The sequence below is a fragment of the Lissotriton helveticus genome, chromosome 1_2 (assembly GCF_964261635.1).
Source record: "Lissotriton helveticus chromosome 1_2, aLisHel1.1, whole genome shotgun sequence".
Taxonomy (NCBI): Eukaryota; Metazoa; Chordata; class Amphibia; order Caudata; family Salamandridae; genus Lissotriton; species Lissotriton helveticus.
In genome coordinates, this window is record NC_136058.1 from 386,187,421 (window position 1) to 386,214,683 (window position 27,263).

The window sequence follows — 27,263 nt, forward strand, 5'->3', positions numbered from 1 at the left end:
GCAGATAGTGCTGTATGATCTGCCATGCAGGCAAATCTTCTGATCGATCATTAGTCACTAAGGGGCTCTTATTCCGCTTTATTCCTTCTTTAGTCCATTTCTTCCCAGCTTTGCTACCAGTTCCTATGCTTCCGTATTATGCTTTATGTTAATGTAACACTGGTTTAATGTAATTTCCTCCACTCTGTGCAAATTATACCCTGCTTTTTGAGACGTGGCTCAGCACCGTTTATGGGGATGTGTCTTCCTTACTGCCAATGCTCTTTACCTGCTCTCTTCGTCTGTTGCAATCCCCCTTCAGTTATTCACCCCGCTTTGTCAGCCCTGAGTGTGCCCCTGCGGGCTTGTAAGCTTGGCGGAAAGGACCTCTTGTTGTGCCCAGTGTCTTAGCCTTCCATTTTGATACTCACTTCGGTTGGTGATGTTGCTGCATTCTTGCCACTTATTGGTCCCCTTTCATATATAATGTTTATTATGCTCCTCAAGTGGGAGCGATGCAGGGCTCTACGGAGCATTGTCTACGGTCTCTAGGGCAGTTCGCTTTGGCAAAGACCTGGCACGTGCTAGGGGCCTCCACTCACCCGATCTCTTGCCATGGCAGCGGGGAGCAACACATGTACCTCTCCCTCGCGTGCCCTACGCCGCTGCCTCTTTGTTCCGGTCAGGCTGCACACAAAGCTCCGTCGCTCTCCAAGGGGAAGGCGCGGGCCGACCCCTCCGCGTCTTGATCCGCAGGTTCACCCTCTCCGCGACTGGACCTCTGGTAATACTCCACCGCTCTGGATAAGCTTCTACTCTCGCTAGGCCTGCATCGAGAGGGCATCTATGTGCATTCGCCTTCGGTTTTGCCCTCGTAGCTACTGGTTTCGTCGTTACTCTATGGGCACTGCCATGTTGATCCCGCAGCTCTGCCAACGCGGGGTCTGCAACTCGCAGCTCTGTGACCATTGGGTGAGTACAGAATACCCAGGCGTTTCCAATCTGGGTGGGCTGGTTTTAAGGCTACCCCAGTGCAGATAGCGGGTGAGATTTGTGCCAGCTTCCGGAGCCTCAGCCGGACAATTCCGTCATCATGGCTGGTTTGACCACGCCCCCCACGCAACCCGACACCAGACCACAAGACATTATGTGTGACTTAGTATATTTCGTTTTTAAGTTCAGGTTGTACATAAAAAAGGCAAAACAATCCACCTGATCTCATTGCATTTGGAGTAATAGCTAACACTGCGTCATCAGCAAACAGTAAGGCAGGAATTGGGGCGCCTGCAATTCTAGGTATATCTCGATGGGAGGAGGATAAATGAGCTGTTAGACCAATAATAAACAAAATAGGTAAAAAGGGTGCCATTATACACCCCTGCCTCACTCCACACCACAATGGAAAATCAGAAGAGAGCTCCCAGTGAGAGTTTAAATGGACTAGAGCTGAGAGGTCTGAGTGTAGACAATACAGAAAGTTTACTAAAGGGGGGTCCATGCCTTGATCCAGCAACCTTAACCAAAGTTTGGTTCTGTTCACTGAATCAAAGGCAGTGAATAAGTCCATACATGCTAAGTAAATAGGGGAGTGATTGGCCTTAGTGTATTTAGAAATAGTCTGCGCCAAGTTAAGACATTGTTCATTAGATTCTAATTTCAGCCAAAAACCAAATTGAAAAGGGGAGAGTATCAGCTGCCAATTTAACCACACAGTCATAAATGACTCCTCCAATGATTTTGATAGTACTGTTGATGGGAGAAATAGCCCAATAGCACTTAGGTGACATACGGTCCCCTTTTTTAAATATAGGTACTGTAGTTGGGGTAGTCCATGAGGGGGAATAGTAAGGAATTAAATGAATTAGTAATAAGGGACCCCATATTTCAAGCATGCATTTCAGAAATCTGAACAGCACAAACATGAGATTTATGGTGACATGTTTATTTTTGGCATGCTATAGTTCATTGCAAGAAACAAAGCATCTTTTTGCATATTACGAATCTTTCTGAGCTATAGTCTTCTTTTATCTCATTTACATTAAACTGATTCAAATATGTTTGTGCAACACATTACTAACTTTTGGTGTGTTAAATTGCACACTACAGATTCTGCATTTATTCTTCATGTCTGCAATTATGCTATCTATTTTAAATGATGAAGCAAGACGCCCAGGATTTGAGAGATTAGTGGGATGGCTGATAATGTGACCATGTATTCTATTACAAAAAATACCCTTTGGCTTATGTTAAAAGGATATTACTAGTCACCGTGGAGATCTATGACATTCAAAATAAGCTAGGCCTGCAGCCCTGTTCCTTTACATCAGGGCTGTCCAACCTTTTCTGAAATAAGAGCTACTTCTATTGAATGAAATTCAATCCAAGATACTAATATTATTAGTGTTTTAACAGTGTGCACATCAGACAAGATTACATTAGTGAGGACCATTTGCCAGCCATGAGCAGACATAACCTCAGCTCATCAGGTATGGTCACCAGTAGTAATGTAAACAAGCATTGGCATAGCCAATAGGTGTCGCCTTCGGGACCTTATAAGTGTTTTGCCATGCAATAGTTGTTGTTGCAACAAGGATATTGTGCTGCATAACTAAATACTTATAAGGTCCGAAAAGCGAGACCTATTGGCTATGCCAATGCTTGTTTTTTATACCTCACGTTCGACCCAGTCCTCCAGGGCCGGCGTCATCTCAAAGCAAATGGAAAAACAATCTCCGCCGTCATTTAAGCTATTGTCAATAACGACTTAAAAATGTTTTTTCCAATGTTTTTTTAGGTCTTGCATAGGCAGCGCATGCTGCCTCTACGAGGCATTAAGTAATCTGAATTAGTAGTGAAACTCCACCCATGTTGGTTTTCTTTCTGTTGTCACTTGCCATTGGTTGAATGTATCATTGCTGGTTTCATCTCGCGCATTGATTGGCTGGTGGTCCTAAACCTCATTTCCGGTTTACTTCCATTTCGCAGGAAGCACCACCGACCAACTACAATGTAGTTCCACTGCTGGCTGTTATGGTTTCATTTAGGGACTACTTGTTTTATGTAGGCATCGCGCACGCACGCCTGGGCAACTATAATAATGTTTTAATATTTACGGCGCTGAACAATGCCCCATGCTTTTCTTTTTATGGGTATTCGAACCTAAAGAAAGCCCTAGCAAAGAAAGATCGAAACAGAGAAGAGATAGTGCAACTAAGGAAATTATATGCGCATGCACTTAAACAAAGGAAAAAAGAGATACAATGCAACCTCTGGACACAACTCTTAGATAGCAGTACTCAAAAAGATAGTCTAGCCTTTTGGAGAATAGTCAAGACGCCATTCTTAGCCGGGAGCAATGAGGGTCCCTCCTTAGATATTGCAATAAATGCGGAGGATTGGGTACAGTATTTTTCAGGGGTTTTTGGAGAAGTAAAATCAGGAGACCCAGCCCCTATACCTGTCCTTCCACTGGTGAATTACCCGTTAGAAATACACTTCACCATCAATGAGACAAAGAAAGCCATTAAGTCAGCAAAAAATGGCAAAGCGCCAGGACCAGACTCCGTTCCCATGGACCTTTACAAACTTTTCCCTGATTTTTGGTCCCCTTTTTTAACAAAGGTATTGAACGCAGCGAAGGAAATTAACCTCCCTAACTCCTGGTCAACATCAATCTTGGTTCCTATTTTCAAGAAAGGCAACAGAGACAGTCCTTCCTGTTATCGACCCATCTCGCTTTTGGACTCAGCGGGAAAGATGGCGGGGAGGATACTTCTTGATCGTCTCCAGGAGTGGTCCAAAGAACATGGGGTACTTTCAGATCTTCAATATGGGTTTAGGGCGGGTCTGAGTACCGTGGACCAAGTCCTGAATTTAACCTTATTGGCCGCAAAATACACAACAGTAAAAAAAGCTAGTCTGCACATGGTCTATGTCGACCTCACGGCAGCTTTTGACTGTGTAGAACATTCCAAACTATGGCTAATAATGTTGGAAATGGGGATTGAGCCTGCAATCGTGGATTTTCTACGTGAGTTATACTCTGGCGCCACGGGAAAAGTAAGATATGGACTGGAAGGCCAACTCACAGATAGCTTTCCAATACAGAAGGGGGTCAGGCAGGGGTGCGTGCTGGCCCCCTTCTTATTTAACCTCTACACTAATGGACTTGAGGCGGCAATGCTACAGGGAGCAAAAGATTTTCCAACTGCAGGCCGGCGACCAATCCCAGCATTGTTATACGCCGACGATGCAGTGATCCTCGCCCGAACTCCGATTCAGCTACAGCGAGCTTTAAACAACTACTGTACTTTTATGACTAACCTCAATTTAAAAGTCAACCTAAAAAAAAACCTTTGTGATGCATGCCGGCAACAAGGGGAAAAAGGTGAAGACAATCCTGGTGGACAATCTGCCCCTTGAAAGAACTAAAACTTATCCATATCTCGGCATCACCATTGACGAGGAGTTCAAATGGAAAGAAGTAATCACCTCTCGTAAGCTATCACTCATAAGAACAGTGGGCGCCCTAAAAGCTTTCTCTCTTCGCCTAGGAAAAAAAACCCTGGTAGAGATGATAAAGATCTACAATGCAAAATGCATTAGCACGGCCATCTTCGGTGCAGGAGTTTGGGGAATAGCAAACGTAGAACAAATTCAGAAAATTGAAAACTCTTTCCTCAAGTTCTTATTAGCTGTCCCAAAGAGCACGACCACATTTGGATGCCATTTGGAACTCGGAGTAGATCATATCTCAGATCTCATCAAGATCCAGCCCATAATGTTATGGCGCAGAATATGGGCTACGGAAGAATGTCAGCTCACAAGAGCAATCATTGAGGACTGTATGAAACTAGAGCATATGGAAAAGATAAAATGGTTATGTTATGTCAAATCTTTTCTTGCAGACATTGGTTTTTCGAGGTTCTTTGATGATCCGCAGTCAGTAACAGACATAGCAAAAAAAGAACAAAAAAATATATGTCTGTCTCATTTAACCCAATTACGAATGATGACAGAAATAAGTAAGCCATCAGCACAACACTGCCTAATGATACAAACTGTTCCTTCTATACAACCATATCTGCAACATAACCTGACCCAATTCGAAAAACTACTTCTCACCCGTTTCAGGTTCAATCTTTTTCATATTATGGTTTCATTTCCTACTCAGAACATCTGGACACACAATACTACAATGTGCCCTTGTGACTCTACTTCCTCTCAGTCCACAATTCATGTCCTTTTCTTTTGTACATTTTATACATCATTCCGTAAAAGGTGGATCCTACCAATCTTAAAAGTAATGAAGGTGAGAAGATGCCGCCCAGCATATTTGGCATTGCAGTTTTTGGAAAACACTTTAGTGTCAAAATCTGTGGCACATTACCTTAGAGGGTGCCTTAAACATCGTACGAACTTATGAGAAACATAAAAACTGCCTTAAATATGGACTTTAATAAAGGCATTGTCTAGTATAAGAAAGATTAATTTTAACATATTATGAATTTTTAAATGTTTTTAATGGTTACTTACTGTGTATATTTGTACTTTTGTGGCTTTCATATTGAAAACCGAATAAAGTTATTTTTGATTTGATTTATGGGTATTGTTTAATACAATGGCGGCACCAGGGTCCAGGCAAACGCAGCCTGCCGCCAGCTGTGTCAACACACTGCTGATCGCTGCAACGAAAACAAAGGTTTTCTTGGTGATCCATGGAAGGCCATCAATAAACTGCACGTATTTTCTTCTTCGTGTTGGTTTGTCCAAGATGCCCTTCGTGACCATAGCGAATGATTTGACTTTTAAGTGACTCTGGAGGAATACATTTGTCACCACGCATGATCATACCCTCACCCTCCAGCGTAAGTTCGTCGGCAATCTTTGCAAAAGGATGTAAATCAACATCAAGATATTTTTCTATTGGCCACCCTGACACAATGAACTCTTTCACTTTTTTGAGCAACACATCAGATTCCATGCCATTCAACCAATCTATTTCTGAGAAACAGCCCAAATGACAAGCATTCACAGCTGCAATGAGACATTCCTCTTCAATATCATTATCGCACTCCCCATTCCTTGTTGGCAAAGGGGGTCTAGACAATCTAGATAATCGGCCCTCCTATTTTTCCCCCCTGGTATGTGACCGACTTAAGAATGATATTGCAACAACTTCGAACTAAGTCCCGCAATCTTGGGAGTATGATCTTTTACAATTTTTCCCTCCAGAATAGGAATAAGGGGTTTCTGATCAGTGAAAAGCTTGAAAGATTTTCCCCACAGGAAACACTTAAAGCGCTCTACTGCCCAACAACACGCAAGCAACTCTCTCTCAATAACAGAGTAGTTTTTTTCACTAGGTCGCAAAGCATGAGAAGCAAAGCCCACAGTATACTCAGAGTCCTTTCCCTGTTTGACTTGAGAAATCATTCCTCCCAGACCATCAATGCTGGCGTCCACAGATACAATGCATTCAACAGAAGGATCAAAAGGAGTAAGAATCTTACAAGAACCTAATTTTTTCTTGATTTGGACAAATTCCTGTTGACATTCTTCACTTCACACAAATACTGTCCTTTTTTTAAGCAACTCTCTCATGTGAAGTCTTTGCTGCAAAATTATGAATACATTTAGTGTAAAACTCACACAAACCCAAGAATGAAGACACCTGCTCTTTAGAAATGGGACACAGGGCAGCTGAAATGGCTTGAAGGAGACCCTCTCTTGGCACAAATACCTTTTCCTGAAATAGAATGACCCAAATATTCAATTGATTCCACACCAAAAACACACTTGAGCTTGTTCGCCACAATACCTTTAGATTCCAAACTTTTCAATATAATATCAACATTTTTGTCATGTTCATCCATAGTTTTTCCTGCCACCAAAATGTCATCCTGGAAAACAACCGTATTAGGAACACCCTCGAAAACCTTTTCCATAATGCGCCGAATAACTAAAGCTGCAGAGGCTATCCCAAACGGCATTCTTTTGAACTGAAAAGTGCCAACTGGTGACACAAAGGCAGTCAAATGTTTTTAACTTGGATCAAGCTCGACCTGATGGTATGCCGATGCCAAGTCGATCTTACTTGGCATCAGCGAATTTTGAAAGAATATCATTTATACGTGGCAAGGGGTGTGAATCGACCCATATCTCTCTGTTGAGGCTGCGCAAATCAATACATACCCCAAGATTGCCATTTTGTTTCTCGCTACCACCAAGGGACTTAACCAGAGAGATGATTCTATGGGTTCAATACCTCCACTTTCACACATTTTTAAGTTCCAGTGACAAATCATCCCGTATGCTAAATGGTACATTCCTTAGTTCATGTTTAACTGGTGACACTCCATCTTTAACTTTTATCAGATGTTTAAAACCAGTGATACATCCTAGTTTTTCACTGAATACTTTAGGAAATTTCCTTGACCAAAGAGCTAACGATTCCTCAATTGGTTGGTCACTTACAATCGAAACCTGTTCTTTAGTCCCAGGTCGGAGTGTCATTCCAAATAGGCCTTGATGGTACCAGCCAAGAATGTTAAGACCTTTTTTTGCAACATAAATTTTTCCCTGAATAGATTTCTCTTTAAAAGTTAAGACAGCTTCAAAAAATCCAGATAATTCAATGCGCCTGCCTTCATAAGAAACTGGACTTCTATCAGGAGGTTTAAGAACCTTGTTTCTCCAAGTATTTCCAAATAGTTTTCTGTGATCGTGGAATCCTCGCCCCTGAATCAACCAATAGTGGTAAACATTTATCATCCACCAGAATATCAATAATAGGATCTACTCATTCTTCCAACTCATCCTTAACTACAACCACAAAATCAGTAAGAAAACGAACTACTTCACATCCACGATCATTCCTATATTTATCAGAATACACAACATTAACACCACTACGGGAGCTACACATTTTCGCAAAATGTCCTTGTTTCCCACATTTCCTGCAAGCTGCAAATTTTGCTGGACACATTTTTGAATGTGGAAAATGTTTAGGAAAACCACACTTATTGCATGCATTTTTAAAGTAATTACTCTTCCCCCCTATTCTATTGGTGAAGAACTTATTGTTCTTTTGTTCAAAATTAGATTTGACTTTCTCTCCTTGCGTTTTTTCTCAACCAATTCTTTCTGTTCCTTGACCACACCAATCGTGTTCTTCTCTGTTTTAAGCTCTTTTTTGGATTTTTGTGACCATTCTATGCTTTTTACAATGCTAATTGTTTAATCTAAAGTAGGATTCTTTAAAGTAAGAAGCTTTTCTTGAACTTTACTATCCCAACAGTGCACAAGAATTTGATCCCGAATAAGTTGCGAACAAAAATGTTCAAACTCACATTCAGACGCTAAAAGTCTAAGAGATGCAACATAAGATACTATGCTTTCATCAGACTCTTGTTTTCTTGTGAAAAACCGGTGCCTAGAAACTACAAGACTACTCTCAACATCAAATTGTTTCTCCAACATTTTCACGACCTGATCATAAACATTCAAATCTTCCTCCTCTGCTTCAGCAACAATAGGAGGTAAGTGTTCTAGAACAGCTTGGCCCTCAAAACCCAAATTGTGTTCCAAAATAAAGCGTTTTCTTTCTGCACTGAATCTTGAACCCCCTATGGCCCCAATATACTTCTGAAAAGCTCTATGCCAAACCTTCCACTTGACCGGAGGATCGCCTGGAAGCTGTGAGAAAGGTGGAGGAGCTTGTACATTTTGCATATTGTAAGTTTACACAAAACAGAATATGTGAAGTGCAGGTTAACTTTGAGATGTTATTATTTCTTTTTTTTTTTAAATGACGTAGGGAAAAATGAAAGAAATAAAACTTGCTCATCTAAAGTCCAATTAAGTCCAGAAACTAGAGAAACACAGCACAAGACTATCGTCGGGTAGATATTTTCACAAGATTGCCAACTTTAGAGACTGCTTCCTGAATTTCGCGAACGCTTGATAGGAGGAATTTTAAAACATCAACTTGACACGTAGGCTCTAGATGCACACGCGGGGGTTGAGACAGGGACAGTCCTAAACGCCAATTTGAAGTAGTCACTCTACACAGGTGAATACAGGAACACAGACTTTATTGGCTGTATGTCTCCACAGCTTCAAGGAACTGACACCAGACTCCCTGGGATTCAAACTGCAGAGTTCTATCACTATGACAATGACAACATAAGTAGCTAATACAAGAAGCATGGCTATAGAGTTAAACTGAGACTATTACACTTCGGACGGTCCTCAGAAAGGCGTTTTTCCAAGGTTGATAGAACCAGATCAGTGATGTACTGCACAATTGAAGAAGCATAATTACGCTTTCCTTTTGGGTCTTGGTCTGCTCTTGGAAGTTAGCCTCTTCCTGGAAAGCATGAAAAAAGCCAGTTTGGTGCGTGTGTGTATTAAAGGCTTTATTTGTGTATTGAAATTGCATATAATGTAGAATCCTTACATTGTATAGCGCAAACATAGAAACCAATGTGCTAAATATTTCACAAATATACAGTGTATCGGAAAAGCAATATGAAACCCTTTCATGCAACTTAAAACGGTTTTTGATTTGTATTACATTTCAGAAGCATAACTGTATTATACTGTCCTCCTGGACCTTGTGTGAACTTTGCAATCTGCTGAGTTTGTTATTTGACGCATGAGGTAAGTCCAGCTCTTGTGGCTTCTTTTGTGCCTGCACATTATTTGATATTACAAACACGGCTTCCTCATTTCCCACCATTCCGGCTTTGCTCTGTACATTTGTTTGAATGGGCCGTCGGCGTGCTGATGAAAGATTAGTGCTTCTCCAAGAGGTTTGATTGCAGCACAGGTTTTATTTGCTGCTGTACTTTAAAGACAAGACTGGTGTTACTGCATGTCTGCATTATTCTGTCGTATATAATGTCGGACTCTTCGCATGTGTAAGAGGATAATTGCTATCGCCTTTGATATACCATGGTAATCAGAAGCATTATCATATTACTGTATAAGCAACTCCAAAACGTACGCACTTTATTCACAAACTAGGAGTGCTGGAAGCCCTCGTGCTAGTTCCTCATCGCAACACATTGACTCTTGCTTTGTTTTAAGGGTCTGAGTGATTATGTGTCTTTTAGATTGGGTCAGCAGGAACCATAAAAAAAGAATCTCTTCCTTTTAGCAGCCAGTTGAAATTCTCTGAAGGCAAGCCTTTTCCACTTAAACTGCAATAGGAGTACCATAGCTTAACATAGGTCACGGCACCCTAACACCCTAACTTAAAATGTGTTTTAGGTAAAGAAACACAAAAGTAAAATAATTTGGCCTCTTTTGGGAGTCACATTTTAAAGTATTCCTCTTAAATTGTGGCTTATCTTATACAACCCCACCTACTGACCCAACAACGTGCCCTGTGTCACTTGCATGTATTTTTCAGATGATTGTGTCTTGTGAGGCAAGAGTACTTGTTTGTGGGAAAAAAGCTTTTGTTCAGCGTGGGTGGAAGCAGTGTTTGATCTGCGCTCTGTCGCCTTCAGTAAGGTGTCTGGTGCTTTTGACTCTTGAGAAGGACACCACTGGTACATTTTTGCAAAGGCTTGAAGACAGCGCTGGCTCTACTTTACAAGTAAGCACTATTTTGATTAGGAAGTTCTGTGGTAAATAAAATATTACCCTGACATCATTTCTAGGCATAAACATGCATCATGCATTAAATGAGAGGCAGAATCCGTGGTGTCCAATTCAAAAGGGCTTTATTCCAATAACTCGAGTGAAGGGAGAATCTGTTCCATCACCACTGAGGTTCAGGAAGGGTCTTCTAACATTATATTTGCAGAGTACATATTTATACATACAATCTTGTACATAGGGAGGAGCGCTCCAGGCAGAGCAAGAAAGAATGAGAGATAAGAGCATGTGGGCGTGCATGAGGGTGTACACTTGATGAGTCATAGGTGAGTCATAGGTGGGTGGCTACATAGAGGAGGAGTTACATGGCCAGCTGGAACTTTGCCCTACTTGTGCACGCAACTTGATCATGACGTGCAATTGACGTGTAACTGGGGGGAAAGCTGACTTTAAGTCTAGTAGAGAAACCTTCAGTGTCAGGGCGACCAGCACGTCTGGTACTATCTGATATCTTGAGTCGGGGATGTATTATCTGAAGCAAAGGTCGCTCATCACTAAGAGCCAGAGAGGGCATATATTTCTTCGTTCATTACGTGGGGGCTGTGAGCTTTTTACGGATGCAAGTGCTGTACTTCAGTTAAACAGAGACAGGAAGGCTAGGTCTCTATCTCTACGGACGGGTTCTGTTTACCTTCTTAACCGGGCAGGAATGTGATTCTGTACAACAAGCAGATAACTATTTTGCACAATACTGTCATGGCAACCCTTGCTGGGCCCTTTTCGGCTGAGCTAGAAGTATGCGAGGTCAGGGATACGTAACTGTAGCTTTCAGAGTGTCTGAGCCATGAAAAACCTTTAATTCAGAAAGTGGCTCAGGCTGAACCACAAAAAGGGTTCATCTCTATATTAAACGTGCACAATGCAAAAACATGGGCCTTACAGCGAACTTAACTTTGTTACATGGGAGACTTAATTACTGGCATCTTAAAGCAGGGCGTGATTGCAGAGGCCTTGTAATTCAGGCCACTACGAGATAATGCATGGGTGACATGCACATACATGGAACATAGGGTACATGCAGGGGACACATTGGTCAGGCAAAATTTCATTTTCCTCAGTTCTGGAGCGTATGAAACATGTGATGAGCAAACGGTCGGTGCTGGTCATGAGATTGAGGATTTGCTCAGCTATGTGGACGTACCAGAGGTATTTTGTTTTTATCTCCGCTCCTACTTTAGTTAAGTTCCTGAAGTAAAGCCTGACCTTAGAAATGCCGCTATTTCTGTAACACTTCTCCACAGATTCATTGACAGACGTTTTCTCCACATCCTGTTAGTTTTTGCAAGTGAGCATCATTTGTTGTCACAGATGACACATGATCTTCCTCCTAGGCCTGGATTTTGCTTCTTAGTATTGTATTAAACCCATTTAAGCTTTTCAGTGGTAATTGTAGTTAAGCAGTCAAGGCTTCCTCATAGGAGTTGGTGAGAACATTGGTACCAGATCAAATCTAATGTTTAATAATTAATTACCACAATCAATAAAGGTTGAAATGAATATCTACTGTGAAAAAACAAACGCCATTAGAACACGTGAGTCACAGGTTATAACTCCAGACGTTTTTCCCTAGCATAAACTTATATAGCAAAAGTGGGAGCTACTGCGCGCAGCCAAAGCGGGCTTTGCAAGGTCTGAGAAACACTTTGTCCCACAATCTTTGCATAGCATTCCACTACTTCATCAAAGTCAATTGGCCAGTGTTACAACCAGATGATACACTGTTGCTTAAATGTAGCACAAAATGTTCCTAGACGTAAGCAGAGGGTTACACAACTCTGTGAATGTATCACTGGGCGAATTACAGTTTTTTGGAAATCTACAGTGATCTATTAAGTTTGTGGATGGGGTTTGCGTAAACAGCTGTCTTTTCAAATAAATAATACTTGTGGGTCTGAAAGCTTTTTTTCATTGTTAGTCTTATTTCTGTAAGTTGTATGTTTTTCTTCTGCTTATTGATCCATGAAAGTCTCCATGGAGCTGCATTTATAATTTAAGACAACTAAGACGCAAAAGAAGGTGGTATTTTGACACATTTTGGTCAAAGGTCTTTTCTGCTACCCAGCGGTGTCTTTGCTATCTGGTACCTCCGGGTAAGAGGCTCCAGATAGTCAAACAAGTGCATATCCTGAAATCCACTAGTTAGGATTTAGCTTTTCTTGGCCACTATGGGACTTGGGGGTACTTTAAGTGTTTGGAACTTTGGGACCCAGGACTGCTACATGGGTTTGGATTTTGAGATTTTATTCCACAAGAGATCTCCTCTATCTCCTTTACCACTCCATTTTGAGTTAATTGCTAGAGGTTTCACAGTTAATTGTCATGGCAGGTCTTTACCTGAATCAGTAAAGCTTTCGGCACTGGCTATGACTATCAAAGGTGAGGCTGCAAGTACTCCGTACTGAGCAGGATACTGGCCTTGTGACCAAACGCGAAGCATCCAAAGTATCCTTTAACTCCGAGTTTACTCTGTTGAGCAGTAGATGCCTAGGTTGTGGGACGGTGTGTGATGTTTGCGATAAGTTATGCTGTAACATAACGACAGCCACATTAAAGATAGACTGTCTAGCCAAGCTTATTACTTTGAAAAAGGACGAAGGCTTCAGTAACATATTAAAATCAATAAAGTAAAAAAACAAAAGCATGAAAAATTAAAATCTCCACAAAATTTGTAGCACCTGTTTACAATCACTGTACTATTCACAAATTTCTGTCACAAAAAATACTGATTGCAGCTATCTCAGATGAAACAATGAGCCAATGCAAACACACGGAGTTGCAGCCCCATGGCCACCTCTGTAAGTGTCTAGAGTGGTGAAGTAATTCCATGTAGGAGTTTATGGAGATGAAGCTGAAGGCCCTTTCAGAGATACTGACTTTGGAAGTGCCACAGGGATGTGACTACTAATCCTGTAGTTAAAACCTTTAACTCTTAATGATGATTTTGGCAAAACAAGCTTTTTTTAATTCTGTGAACTCACATAAATATAACACTTAGATTGAACTTACCTAAAGGGCACTATGGTTCTCTTCTCTATGATCGCTGTAGAGTTTTGATGGATTCCCCCAGCTGCTGTTAAGGTGGGCCCCCAGTGGGGCAAAGAAAGGACAAATTGGAGTCAGGACCTGGCTTGTTCTCAGGCATTCGGAACACTGAACCTCTGCACAACTGTTAACCAGTGACAGCAGTCTCAATGCCACTGCACTCTACTCTAATGCTCTCTACACTACTGTACTCAAAACCAGTGCCCCTCTACTCTTCTCCATTCTACTCTATGCCACTGTGCTCTATCCTGCACCACCATACTCTACCCTGCACCACTCCACTATACTCTGAAGCAATCTCACACACACTTATCTCTTTGTTTCTGTCTCTGTCTCTCACACACACGTACTCTCTTTGTAATCAAGTACCCTGTCACTATCAAAAGCCTATTGTTTATTTCCAATGCTCAGAACAGCACTTTCAACCAACTTATATTCTCTTTACACAAACAACATGCTCTCTTCCTCTCTAAAGTACAAACAGCCTCCACCTATTATCTATTTAAAATACTGGCTCTCTCTCAGGTGCTCAACACACACGCATTTAATACCAACTTTCTTTACCAGGAGTACTTACTTCCAGGTTTTCTCACGACCTCTCAACTACACAAACTTGATAGATCTAGCTACACTTTCCTTATGTTCACTCTTACTTTACCGACCTATACTTTCTTTAACTACCGCTATCTATTAATACCATAATGCTTGACCAATAAACAACCTACCACAGAATTACAATACTCAAATACAATCCACACCACACAAAATGCACAGCTAACAAATACAAAATTAAACATATTCCCACTACACCACACGTACATACACTGCACTAAAAAAACAACACACATACGTATAAACATTACCATTTACAATGTCAACAGCTCTAACTCTAAAAATGCGAGACCTATTGCATTGAAAATGCTTGTAATTCATTGCAGTAAAAAAAGCAGTGACATTAACATTTCTGCCGCACATAAAAGATTGGCAGAAAGAATAAAGCCTGAATAATACAGATGACTTTCTGCTGGGTTCTTGATTGTGAATCCTGGATTCAATGTCTGTAGTGTAAACAGCACCATGAGACCTGAAAACAACACAGATAGAAAGGTTAATCTTTTTAAAAGTGCAACAATTTCCTAGAAGAAAAGCTGGGGGCGTGTTTTGAAATAAAATATTCCCCTTGCCTGTTTGATAATGTCCATCTAGCATGCACCGTACAAGACCCAATACATATTGTTAAAATAAACTACATTATAACTTTAAGATAAATATGCTTTCACTTTGATTTGGAAGAGCAAAGCGATTCGCAGCCTCGACAAGAATAGCAAGCGCTAAACAAATGCTGAAATGCAATACCACAGGTTGATTCTTGAATTGAAAAAGTGGTGCTGATGTCTACTGCCGAAAAATGCAGAATCTATTTAAACAAGAACCCCCGTAACCCGGCTCTACCAACATACTCCGCCCCACCCGGCCGCCTGGGCTTCCTCTCCCTGGCGCCGGCCGGCCGCGTGTGCGCGAGCCCGAGGAGCTACTGGAGGACTGGCGGGCCATGCTGGGGCTGGGCATGCTAGAGGTCCCGCACTACGGCCACCCTACTCTTTTCCACTCACGCGGGGCTCTGGAGGAAGTGCTACCGCACCAGTGTCGATCCGGACATCAACAACCTCATCGGCAAGGTTAAGGAGGGGCGCCGCACTGATGCGCAGTCTAGAGGTGCAGCATGCTCGGACACTAACCTGCCACCAGAAGATGGCACAACGTGCATACTGGGTCCTGTGATTTAACCCTGAACATGTCTACCCTCCAATCCCGACCTATATTGCTTGGCACACCGCAGCCCCTTCCGGAACATACCCACCCCAGGGCCCCAGAGAACAGTCTTCATGAGAGCGGCCTGTGCCGCCACGGACTCTCATGGACTTCTTTACTTTTTCTTTTGTCCTGGCCGCCAGTTTGCTGCGGTTCTCGGCCGCTTTTCTCTGGACCCTGACCCGCCATCTCGTCCATTCCCTCGTCCTTTACACTTTTCCCTCGTTTCCCCCTTGACGATCCTCAAATGTTTCTCCCCTTTTCGGTTTTACATTTTCTCCATACCCTTGTATCCCTCCCACCCTCCCTTTGTGCTGTGACTGCGTCCCCCCAGCGACCCCACTTAATGGAACTCTGCTCTCCTGTTTTTTTTTTGGGTCTTGACCTGAGAAAATCTACTATGTGTTTATATATATATATATATATATATAGAGAGAGAGAGAGAGAGATAACTCTAATAACTGGTATATGCAGTAGACCTTTGTACTCTCTACCATTCCTATGTGACTCCTAGAGTATATCCATTTGTATCTCTTCCTTGAGTGACTTTACTCCTTGTACATTTGCAATTTTTCTTTGTTTGTATCTCTTCCTTGTGTGACTTTAGATCTTGTACATTTGCAATTTTTTCTGTTTGAATCTTTTAAATAATGCATGTAATCCTAAGTCCTTATGTTTTGCAACTGGTTCTTATGTAAAGTGCTCTGACACCTTCGGGTAAAGTTTGCGCTATAGAAAATCGCATTAAATAAATAAAATAAATAAATTGAGAAGAGGGGCCTGGTTTGGATGAGAGGGAGGGGGAGCGGTCCACTGATACAAAGTTCAGTTAAAGTTCTTTCAGGAAATAAATCGTCACTTTGAAAACAAGCATTGGCCGCGCGGGAAACAAGCATTGGCCGCGAAAGTGAAACTAATGAAAGTGATCGCGCTGCCTGCTGCAGTATAGAGAGGTGGGGGGCGGGAGGGGGGAGTAGAGGCCAGCATCGGTGGTGGAATTGAAGCACAGAGAGAGGCACGAAAGGGGGAGGGAATTGAAGCGCGGAGAGAGGCAAGCAAACCGCGCGCCCGAGCACATACACTCAAGCTTTAGGCCGGCCATGGCAGCATTTTGTAGCACTTTTTTTACCCCTTAATGCTGCGAAAGTGATACTAATGAAATTGATCGCGCTGCCTGCTGCAGTATAGAGAGGTGGGGGAGTGGAGGCCAGCATCTGTGGTGGAATTCAATCAATCAATCAAGAATTTGTAGAGCCCACTACTTACCCGTGATGGTCTCAAGGCGCTTGGAGAAAAGGGGGGGGGGGGGGAGGCGCTACTGGTCGAACAGCCAGGTCTTGAGTAGCCTCCTGAAGGTCAGCAAGTCTTGGGTCCGTCGTAGGCTCAGTGGGACGGTGTTCAAGGTCTTGGCGGCGAGGTGGGAGAAGGACGTGCCACCGGTGGTTGTTCTTCGGATGTGAGGGACGATGGCGAGGTCGGCGGAACGGAGCTGGCGGTTGGGGATGTATAAGAAGAATAAAGATCAGAGTAGCCTCAAAAAACTCTATGTTATAGTTGGAAAGAGGTGCGGTATATCTGGTTCATCCGCCCCACATTAGAGTTGTGGCAGTTATCATTGGCTACTCCGAAGTGCTGAATTTGCCAGCCTCACCCGAGGCGCCTCTGGTCTAGGGTGCAGCGTCCAGAGAAATTGAGTGAAAAAAGGGGTGTAAAGTAAATTGTGCAAAAAAGGAAAAAATCTTTAAAAATGGTAAACGACTCAGAAGTTCTTTAATAAAGGTTGTTTAAACCACCACGTTAAAAAATGAGTAATACGCCTTTTAGACCAAGTTACTAGGTCTAGTAGTATAATTAGAGGAATACGTCGACATGTTTCAGCTCCTTGGGCCTGGATGGGTCTATGGAGCTTTCGTCAGGACTAACAAACATAAAAAAAATTGTACTCACACAATTAGTGGAGTAGTTTTTCAGGTATAGGCACACTTTGTTTGGTTATGTAGTTAGGAAATTCTCCTTCATAATCTGCAATGAGACGAAATAATATACAAATATTGCACACACACACTTTTTTTCTTGATGCATTGCATTTTTTGATCACGATTGGTTAAGTGACATTTCCCCTCTACCAATACATTTTGACCTAGGGAGGCAGTAAATAATGGAGAGTAGAGGTGCTAATGTTAGTTCTTGCTAAGGGTTAAAAGAACCCCTTTGTAGAGATACTTATAATGGGCGCTAGTATGTTTTTACCAACTATATCTTCACATGTCTTGAGTATAATGGCCTATTGGTCTTAGCCTCATGTTAGTCGCAAGAACGCTAAAAGGCGCTGATTAAAGTAGCTAGGGGTACGCTACATTATCGTTTTACCAAGAGTGTTGTTACGCGGTCATAAGGATAACCACGCTGTTAGTTCCCCAGCCGCTAGGCAGTTATATTTATGTAGACTCACATGAATTAGCGCATTATACAACTATTTTAACATATTCGTTATTGTGGGAAAGAGGTGCGGTCAGACGCTGTTAGCGGTGCTGTTTTTTGAAAAAGATCGTGATCGCCTACCTTAAATCCAAAGGTGCTTCGCTTCATCGGGGTGTCGCTTATTTAGAATTACGAAGCCCAGAGCTGTTATAAAAAGGACTCCATTAGTCTAAAAGTCATTATGCATCTTACCGGAGTTTCAAGAATCCAAGGATGCCGGCGCCATTACCCGCGTGTCGGAAGGATTACTGCCTTGTGCTGACTCTGCCCCGGGGTGTGGCTTAGGCTGGAAACCCAGATCTTTAAAGGGCCCTGGTGAGCGGCAAAGGCGTGTCGGTTTTTTTCATTTGTTCAACAGCGTCTTGTTTATTATTGGCAACTTTATTAGTCAGTCTATGGCATTTAGGCTGGGGGAAGTTTCTTCTGACCTTTGTTGAAGACAAATAATTGTTTTGGACAAATAAGGAACAGGAAAACTGGGTACAGGATTATAGTCAGTTCCTCCCCTGTAGTTCAGTTGGCAAATCGGTGCCAGGGGATGGCATCGTTCAGTCCCTGTTCGCATGTTTTAAGGCGGTCCACCCACCTTTGTTCTTTTTCGGACAACAGGCGTTCACAGTTATTGCTTTTGTCAGTGAGCATTTCGATTACTGTCCAGTGGAGCTCTTCGCAAGAATGACCTGTCTCTACAAAATGGGCGCATAGTTTGGTGGTGTTCTTCTTTAGCCTGATGTTACTTTTATGCTCACCAATCCTTAGTTTGATTTTACGACAAGTCATCCCGATGTATTTTTTATTACATGGGCAACTGACCATGTAGATGACATGTGAGGAGTTGCAATTCGTATGCTGTCGTTGTGTCCATATCAGTGTCTCCGTCAATTGTAATGTTTTAGATACTGTAGTTGTCTTGCAGGCTACACAGGAGCCACAGGGGTAGTGGCCAGTTACAGGTGTCATAGTCACATCCCTCGTGGTTGCTTGTTGCTGTTTTTTCATTGGGCGGGTATGGACCAAGACGTCCTTGATGTTCTTTGTTCTGCGATTTGCAAATCTTGGCTTTGGCCAATTGAAAACTCCAGTGTTTAGAATATGCCAGGTTTTATTTATCATTTTGTTTACCTCATATGTTGATGGGCAAAAGGTCGTCACACAGGTCGTCAGATCTTGTATTTGTGCCTTTGGATAACTTTGCAAGAGGCACTCCCTCGGTTGGTTGCTTGCTCTTTTTTTACAATACTTTATTGTTTTTTGGACCTTACAATTTTTGTGGAGGACAGTACTCTACAGACCAAAACCTATACAAAACCCACTGCCAAAAACAGTTGGCTATCATATCAAAGTTACCACCCCAAGCCACTCAGAGACAATCTTCCCTTCAGCCAGTTTCTGAGGCTGAAACGCAACTGTAGTAAGAATGAAGATTACCTGATTCAAGCGCAAGATCTAAGTCAGAAGCTGTTAAAAAGGAATTACAATGTAAAAACAATAAAGTATTGTAAAAAAAGAGCAAGCAACCAACCGAGGGAGTGCCTCTTGCAAAGTTATCCAAAGGCACAAATACAAGATCTGACGACCTGTGTGACGACCTTTTGCCCATCAACATATGAGGTAAACAAAATGATAAATAAAAACTGGCATATTCTAAACACTGGAGTTTTCAATTGGCCAAAGCCAAGATTTGCAAATCGCAGAACAAACAACATCAAGGACATCTTGGTCCATACCCGCCCAATGAAAAAACAGCAACAAGCAACCACGAGGGATGTGACTATGACACCTGTAACTGGCCACTACCCCTGTGGCTCCTGTGTAGCCTGCAAGACAACTACAGTATCTAAAACATTACAATTGACAGAGACACTGATATGGACACAACGACAGCATACGAATTGCAACTCCTCACATGTCATCTACATGGTCAGTTGCCCATGTAATAAAAAATACATCTGGATGACTTGTCGTAAAATCAAACTAAGGATTGGTGAGCATAAAAGTAACATCAGGCTAAAGAAGAACACCACCAAACTATGCGCCCATTTTGTAGAGACAGGTCATTCTTGCGAAGAGCTCCACTGGACAGTAATCGAAATGCTCACTGACAAAAGCAATAACTGTGAACGCCTGTTGTTCGAAAAAGAACAAAGGTGGGTGGACCGCCTTAAAACATGCGAACAGGGACTGAACGATGCCATCCCCTGGCACCGATTTGCCAACTGAACTACAGGGGAGGAACTGACTATAATCCTGTACCCAGTTTTCCTGTTCCTTATTTGTCCAAAACAATTATTTGTCTTCAACAAAGGTCAGAAGAAACTTCCCCCAGCCTAAATGCCATAGACTGACTAATAAAGTTGCCAATAATAAACAAGACGCTGTTGAACAAATGAAAAAAACCGACACGCCTTTGCCGCTCACCAGGGCCCTTTAAAGATCTGGGTTTCCAGCCTAAGCCACACCCCGGGGCAGAGTCAGCACAAGGCAGTAATCCTTCCGACACGCGGGTTATGGCGCCGGCATCCTTGGATTCTTGAAACTCCGGTAAGATGCATAATGAGTTTTAGACTAATGGAGTCCTTTTTATAACAGCTCTGGGCTTCGTAATTCTAAATAAGCGACACCCCGATGAAGCGAAGCACCTTTGGATTTAAGGTAGGCGAACACGATCTTTTTCAAAAAACAGCACCGCTAACAGCGTCTGACCGCACCTCTTTCCCACAATAACGAATATGTTGAAATAGTTGTATAATGCGCTAATTCATGTGAGTCTACATAAATATAACTGCCTAGCGGCTGGGGAACTAACAGCGTGGTTATCCTTATGACCGCGTAACAACACTCTTGGTAAAACGATAATGTAGCGTACCCCTAGCTACTTTAATCAGCGCCTTTTAGCGTTCTTGCGACTAACATGAGGCTAAGACCAATAGGCCATTATACTCAAGACATGTGAAGATATAGTTGGTAAAAACATACTAGCGCCCATTATAAGTATCTCTACAAAGGGGTTCTTTTAACCCTTAGCAAGAACTAACATTAGCACCTCTACTCTCCATTATTTACTGCCTCCCTAGGTCAAAATGTATTGGTAGAGGGGAAATGTCACTTAACCAATCGTGATCAAAAAATGCAATGCATTAAGAAAAAAAGTGTGTGTGTGCAATATTTGTATATTATTTCGTCTCATTGCAGATTATGAAGGAGAATTTCCTAACTACATAACCAAACAAAGTGTGCCTATACCTGAAAAACTACTCCACTAATTGTGTGAGTACAAATTTTTTTATGTTTGTTAGTCCTGACGAAAGCTCCATAGACCCATCCAGGCCCAAGGAGCTGAAACATGTCGACGTATTCCTCTAATTATACTACTAGACCTAGTAACTTGGTCTAAAAGGCGTATTACTCATTTTTTAACGTGGTGTTTTAAACAACCTTTATTAAAGAACTTCTGAGTCGTTTACCATTTTTAACGATTTTCTCCTTTTTTGCACAATTTACTTTACACCCCTTTTTTCACTCAATTTCTCTGGACGCTGCACCCTAGACCAGAGGCGCCTCGGGTGAGGCTGGCAAATTCACCACTTCGGAGTAGCCAATGATAACTGCCACAACTCTAATGTGGGGCGGATGAACCAGATATACCGCACCTCTTTCCAACTATAACAGAGTTTTTTGAGGCTACTCTGATCTTTATTCCTTGTACCAATGGTCATAAGGTGTAACTAGTGTCCGTTTCCTTAACTGATGAATATAGAACTGACTACGGGGAATGAAACGGAGATTCTGATCCCTTATCCCTCCTATTGATTAATTGATGTATAAGAAGAGTCATCTGTTGAGGTAGGCTGGGCCGGTTTTGTGGAGTGCCTTGTGTGCGTGGATGAGGAGCTTGAAGAAAATCCTCTTGTTGACGGGGAGCCAGTGCAGGTTTCTCAGGTGGGGGGTGATGTGGCTGTGGCATGGTACGTCGATGATCAGGCGTGCAGAGGCGTTTTGAATGCGTTGCAGTGGTTTGTTCATGTTTTTGGGATTTTTATTGCGCACAAATACCCATGGGTGTCTCGGCGCATTTCGGAATGCCTGGGACGGAGAGCTGCCAGATCAATCATTGATTAAATAACCAGGTTTTCAGGAGTTTACGGACGATGATGAGAGTGGGACTAGTTTTGATGGACAAAGGAAGAGAGTTCCACAGCCTAGGGGTTGCTACTAAAAAACGTCTGTCTCCCCAGCTGGTGGTTCTGGTACGTGGGACAGAGAGGAGGTGGGTGCAAGCAGAGCGAAGTGATCTTTGAGGAGCGTAGATCCGAAAAGCATCTTTGAGGAACCTGGGTTCTGAGTCATGGATAGCCTTGTAAGCAACACATAATGCCTTAAACTTTATCCGACTCTTGACTCTTAGCCAATGCATGTGACGTATGGCCAAAGAGGTGGGGCGGCGGCTGGGGATGCCAAGCAGAATTCTGGCCGCTGCATTTTGCACCGATTGTAGTTTGGTTAAGATCTGTTCTTGCATGCCGAGGAAGAGGGCGTTGCCATCATCCATTTTAGAGAAAACAAGAGTGGTGATCAATGTTTTCCCTGCCCCTGGAGGGAGATATGGCAACATTGAACTTGGCCGGGGCTCCCGCGTAGAGGGCGTTTCCATAGTAGAGTCTGCTACGGGGGGGGGGGGGGGGGGGGGGCCTGGGTGACTGTTCTTCTTGTATCTGTCGGGATCCACCTGTAGATCTTGCGGAGCATGCGGAGGGTGTTGAAGCAGGAGGAAGAGACTGCGTTAACTTGCTTGGTCATGTAGAGTGTTGAGTCGAGGATGACTCCCACGCTACGTGCGTGGTCGGTGGGTGTCGGGGCTGCTCCCAGTGCCGTAGGCCACCCGCAGTCATCCAAGGCTGAAGAGTTGGAGCCGAGGATGAGGACCTCTGTCTTGTCCGTGTTCAGCTTCAGTCTGCTGATCTTCATCCTGTCGGCGACGGCCTTCATTCCTTTGTGGAGGTTGGATTTGGTGATGAGGGAGTCCTTAGTGAGGGAGAGGATCAGTTGAGTGTCATCAGCGTAGGAGATTATGTTGAGGTCGTGCTGTTGGGGCGACTTGTGTGAGCGGGGCCATGTAGATGTTGAACAGTGTCAGGCTGAGGGATGATCCCTGGGGTACGCCGCAGAAAATCTTGGAGGCTTCGGATCGGAATGGGGGAGGCGGATGCTCTGGGTTCTGCCGGAGAGGAAGGAGGTGGTCCATTCCAGCGCCTTGTCTCGGATCCCTGTGCTGTGGAGGCATGTGCATAGTGTGCGGTGGCAGACTGTGTCGAAAGCGGCAGGGAGGTCCAGGAGGATGAGGGCCGCGGTCTCACCATTGTCCAGCAGGGTCCTGATGTCGTCGGTTGCGGCGATGAGGGCAGTCTCGGTGCTGTGGTTGCTGCGGAACCCTGACTGGGATGGGTCCAGTATGCTGTTTTCTTCGAGGTATCAGGTTAGCTGTCTGTTGACAATCTTCTCGATGACCTTGGCTGGGAACGGAAGCAGGGAGATGGGCCGGAAGTTCTTAAGATCTCTCGGGTCCGCCTTGGGTTTTTGAGTAGGGCGTTGATCTCGGCGTGTTTCCAGTTCTCTGGGAAGGTCACGGTCTCAAAGGAGAGATTGATGACATTGCGGAGGTGGGGTGAGATGCAGCTCCTGGCTTTGTTGAAGATGTGGTGCGGGAGTGGGTCTGACGGGGAGCCGAAGTGGATTGTGCTCATGGTCTTGATGGTGTCATCTATGTTCACTTTGGCCCAGGCTGGCAGGGGGTCGTGGTCGATGGTGTGCGGGGTGTCTGCAGTGTCGATTTCTGTTGGTACTGTCTCGGCATTGAAGCTGTTGTGGATATCAGCTATCTTGCGGTTGAGGAAGGTGGCGAGGGAGTCGCACAGGGCTTGCGACAGCGGGATGTCGTTGGTGTTGGAGCTGGGGTTGGAGAGTTCCTTTACGATGTTGAAGAGCTCCTTGCCGTTGTGTGCGTTGTTGTCGAGGCAGTTGTTGAAGGAGGTCCTTTTGGCAGCCCTGATGAGGTGATGGTGTTTGCGGATGGCGTCTGTGGGCTGCGAGGCTGTCCGGTGTCTTTTCATTGTGCCGTTTCTTCTCTAGTTTCCGGCAGGTTCGCTTGGGGGCTCGGAGTTCTGGGGGTGAACCAGCTAGCTCTCTTGCTGGTGTCTCTGTGGGTGGGTTTCTTCAGCGGGTGAGGGTGTTGGTGCAGTCGTTGATCCAGCGTCTGAGGTTGCAGGCGTCAGCTTCGATGATGGAGGTGTCAGTGGGTGGACTGAGAGCGAGGTTTGTGTGTAGTTGGTTTTCCGTGATTTTGCTCCAGCAGCGGCGGGGGATCTGTTGGGTGCGGTGGTGTGTGGTGGGTTTCTGGAAGGTGAAGTGGATGCAGCAGTGGGTGGTCCAGAGGAGTTCGGTGGTGTGGCTGAAGGAGACGTGGAAGCTTGAGGAGAAGACAGGGTCAAGCGCGTGGCCGGTGGAATGGGTAGGCGTTTTAACGAGCTGCCTCAGTCCGAGGTTGACAAGGTTGTCGATCAGGGTGGTGGAGTTGCTGTCGTTGTTGTTCTCAAGGTGAAAGTTCAGGTCTCCGAGGAGGATGTATTCGGTGGAGGTCAGAGCGTGCATGCTGATGAAGTTGGCGATGGAGTCGCTGAATTGGGGTCAGAGTCCGGGGGGTGTGTAGATGAGGGTACCTCTGAGGGTGGTGTTGGGGTCTGTGTGGATCTGGAAGTGCATGTGTTCGGTGGTGCTGAGAGTGTCGTTGGTGTTGGTCGAGACCCTGACGCTGTTCTTGTGGGCAATGGCGATTCCTCCCCTGACTCCTTTGGTGCGGTCTCTGTGTGTGATCTTGTAGCCGTCTGGGATGACTATGGCGATGTCGGGTGTGGAGGAGTCGTTCATCCAGGTCTCTGTCAGGAAGGCGACGTCCGGGGATGATGTGTTAAGCAGGTCCCAGAGCTCAACGGCGTGCTTGCGTGCAGAGTTGGTGTTCAGTAGGATGCATCGGAGGTGGTTGAGGTTTTTCTTGGCGGGTGGTTTGGCGACTCTGAGGCTTGTGTAGATGCAGTTCCGGCAGGTGAAGGGACCATGTGTGCATTTCGGTGCAGCCTTGATGCAGGTGTGGGTCCGTCTGGGGTTGAGGGCATGCAGTGTGCTGGCATCGTAGCGGCAGCGGTCGTCGTGGCGGGCGCGGGGTCTAGGGGTTCTGGCGCTGGGCATGGTCCAGGCGTGGACAGGCGCAGACGGGCTTGCCTTAGGCATGACTTCGGCGCGTCAGCGGCGCGGATGTGCAGCAGCCGCCATATATGGGTAGGTGGGAGGGAGGAGCAGCTCTGAGGCAGGTGGCGGGGGCAGCGAATGGGCAGTCAGGGGGGTGGGGCCGCGAGGGACGCAGCGGCGGGACAGAATCAAGGGCACAGAATCCCGGGGGCAACGGAGGGGACAGAAGAAGAAAAAGGCACAGAGTCAAGGGGGCAGCAAAGGGGACAGAAGGAGAAAACAGGCACAGAATCGTGGGGGCAGCAAAGGGGACAAAAAGAGAAAAAAGGCACAGAATCACAGGGGCAGCGAAGGGGACAGAAGGAGAAAAAATGCACAGAATCACGGGGGCAGCGAAGGGGACAGAAGGAAAAAAAAGGCACAGAATCACTGGGGCAGCGAAGGGGACGGAAGGATAAAAAGTCACAGAATCAATGGGGGCAACGAAGCGGACAGAAGGAGAAAAGAAGGCACGGAATCACAGGGGCAGCAAAGAGGACAGGAGAAAAAAGGCATAGAATCACGGGGGCAGCGAAGGGGACAGAAGGAGAAAAAGGCACAGAATCACAGGAGCAGAAGGAGAAAAAAGCACAGAATCACGGGGGCAGAAGGAAAAACAAGTTGACAGTGCCTCACGTAAGCAACACCATTGCAGTTTGCAGATTTTTCACCTGCACTCACTTTCTTATTAACACTTGGCAACGTATAGCCTCTATACATGCAGTATTTGCACTTAATCTCTTTGAACTTGCTTTCTCTGCAAAAACACTTTCTCTGCACACACCCTCCTTACTCATGCATTCTCTTCACTTGCCCTTTACACATGGACCTGTGCAGAAGCAATCAGGTAAGGAGCATTTTGTTTACAAATGTGCTTTCACTTTGTAAGTTTACCTGTCGGGCATGAGGGAAGATAGGAAAGTGTGAGAATGGCAGAAAGGAAAAGTGTGAGAATGGCAGAAAGGAGAGAGAAATAAGAGATTGAGGAAGAGGTCAAAATGAAGAGAGTGCAGGATAGCAGGAGTGTGAGAGATGTAGAGGAAGGGCAAAAGGAAGAGAGATTGAAACAGTAAGGAGAGATAACGAGAGAGATGGAGGATAAGAAGGTGAAAGATCATAAGAGAGGTGGAAAGGGAGGGCGGAAGAAGAGATATAGATGGCAGAAGAGAGCAAGAGGGAGGGCAGAGGAAATAGTGCGAGAGCAGGCCTAAGAAGAACAAAAAAGAAGGAGCAGTAAAGCGGGCAGGAGCAAGAGAGAGTGAAAAAATAGGTAAGCAGTGCAGGATAGAGAGTGATGAGAATATGGGGGGTAGATGGAGAGTGAAGGCAAGAAAGAGAAGAAAGAAGAAAGGCTAAAGGAGAGAGGAGAGCCTGAGAGAGTGAAGATAGGAGAGACAGAGGGATGAGGTAGAAAGAGTGTAGGATGGAAGTGAGTAGAAAATATGGAGGTAGGTGTAGAGTGAAGCCAGGAGTGAGAGAAATATAAAGGGAGGTCAAAAGGAAGAGAGATTGAAAGGGAGGGGATATGAAGAAAGGAGTGCAGGAAGGAGGCCAAGAGCGTGAAAAGAAAAGATAAAGAGTGAAGGATAGAAAGTGAGGAGAAAAAGGGGAGGTAGATGTAGAGTGAAGCCAGGAGTGTGAGAGATATAGAAGGAGGTCAAAAGGAAGAGAGATTGAAAGGTAGGGCAAAAAGAAGACAGATTGAAACAGAAAGGAGAGAACAAGAGAGATGGAGGAAAAAAACAGAAGAGAGCTGGAAAGGGAGGGCAGGAGGGAGTAAGAAGGCAGAAGAGAGGGATGGCAGAAGAGAGAAAGAAGGAGGGCAGAAGGAATAGAGTGAAAGAAAGCAGAAGGGATAGGGACGACAGGAAAAAAGGAGAGCAGGCAGGAGCAAGAGTGTGAAAAGGAAAGATAGAGTGTAGGATAGAGAGTGAAGATAAAATGTGGAGGTAGATGGAGAGTGAAGGCAAGAGTGTGAGAAATGTAGAACAAAGTGTTTGTTA

General features: G+C 44.3%; 1 protein-coding gene across 2 annotated transcripts in view; it reads left to right on the top strand.

Annotated features, from left to right (window-relative positions):
- The window catches only part of LOC144806091 (vomeronasal type-2 receptor 26-like), a 1,640,897-nt gene that overhangs the window by 420,579 nt on the left and 1,193,055 nt on the right, over nucleotides 1–27,263 (top strand). Inside the window, exon 2 of one of the 2 annotated variants that reach the window (XM_078672531.1) lies at nucleotides 9,564–9,642. The exons of the other annotated variant lie outside the window; for it this stretch is intronic. Within the exon in view, the coding sequence (XP_078528657.1) occupies nucleotides 9,638–9,642 (5 nt within the window). The 5' untranslated portion in view covers nucleotides 9,564–9,637. The remainder of the gene's footprint in view (nucleotides 1–9,563; nucleotides 9,643–27,263) is intronic. 2 annotated transcript variants of the gene reach the window in all.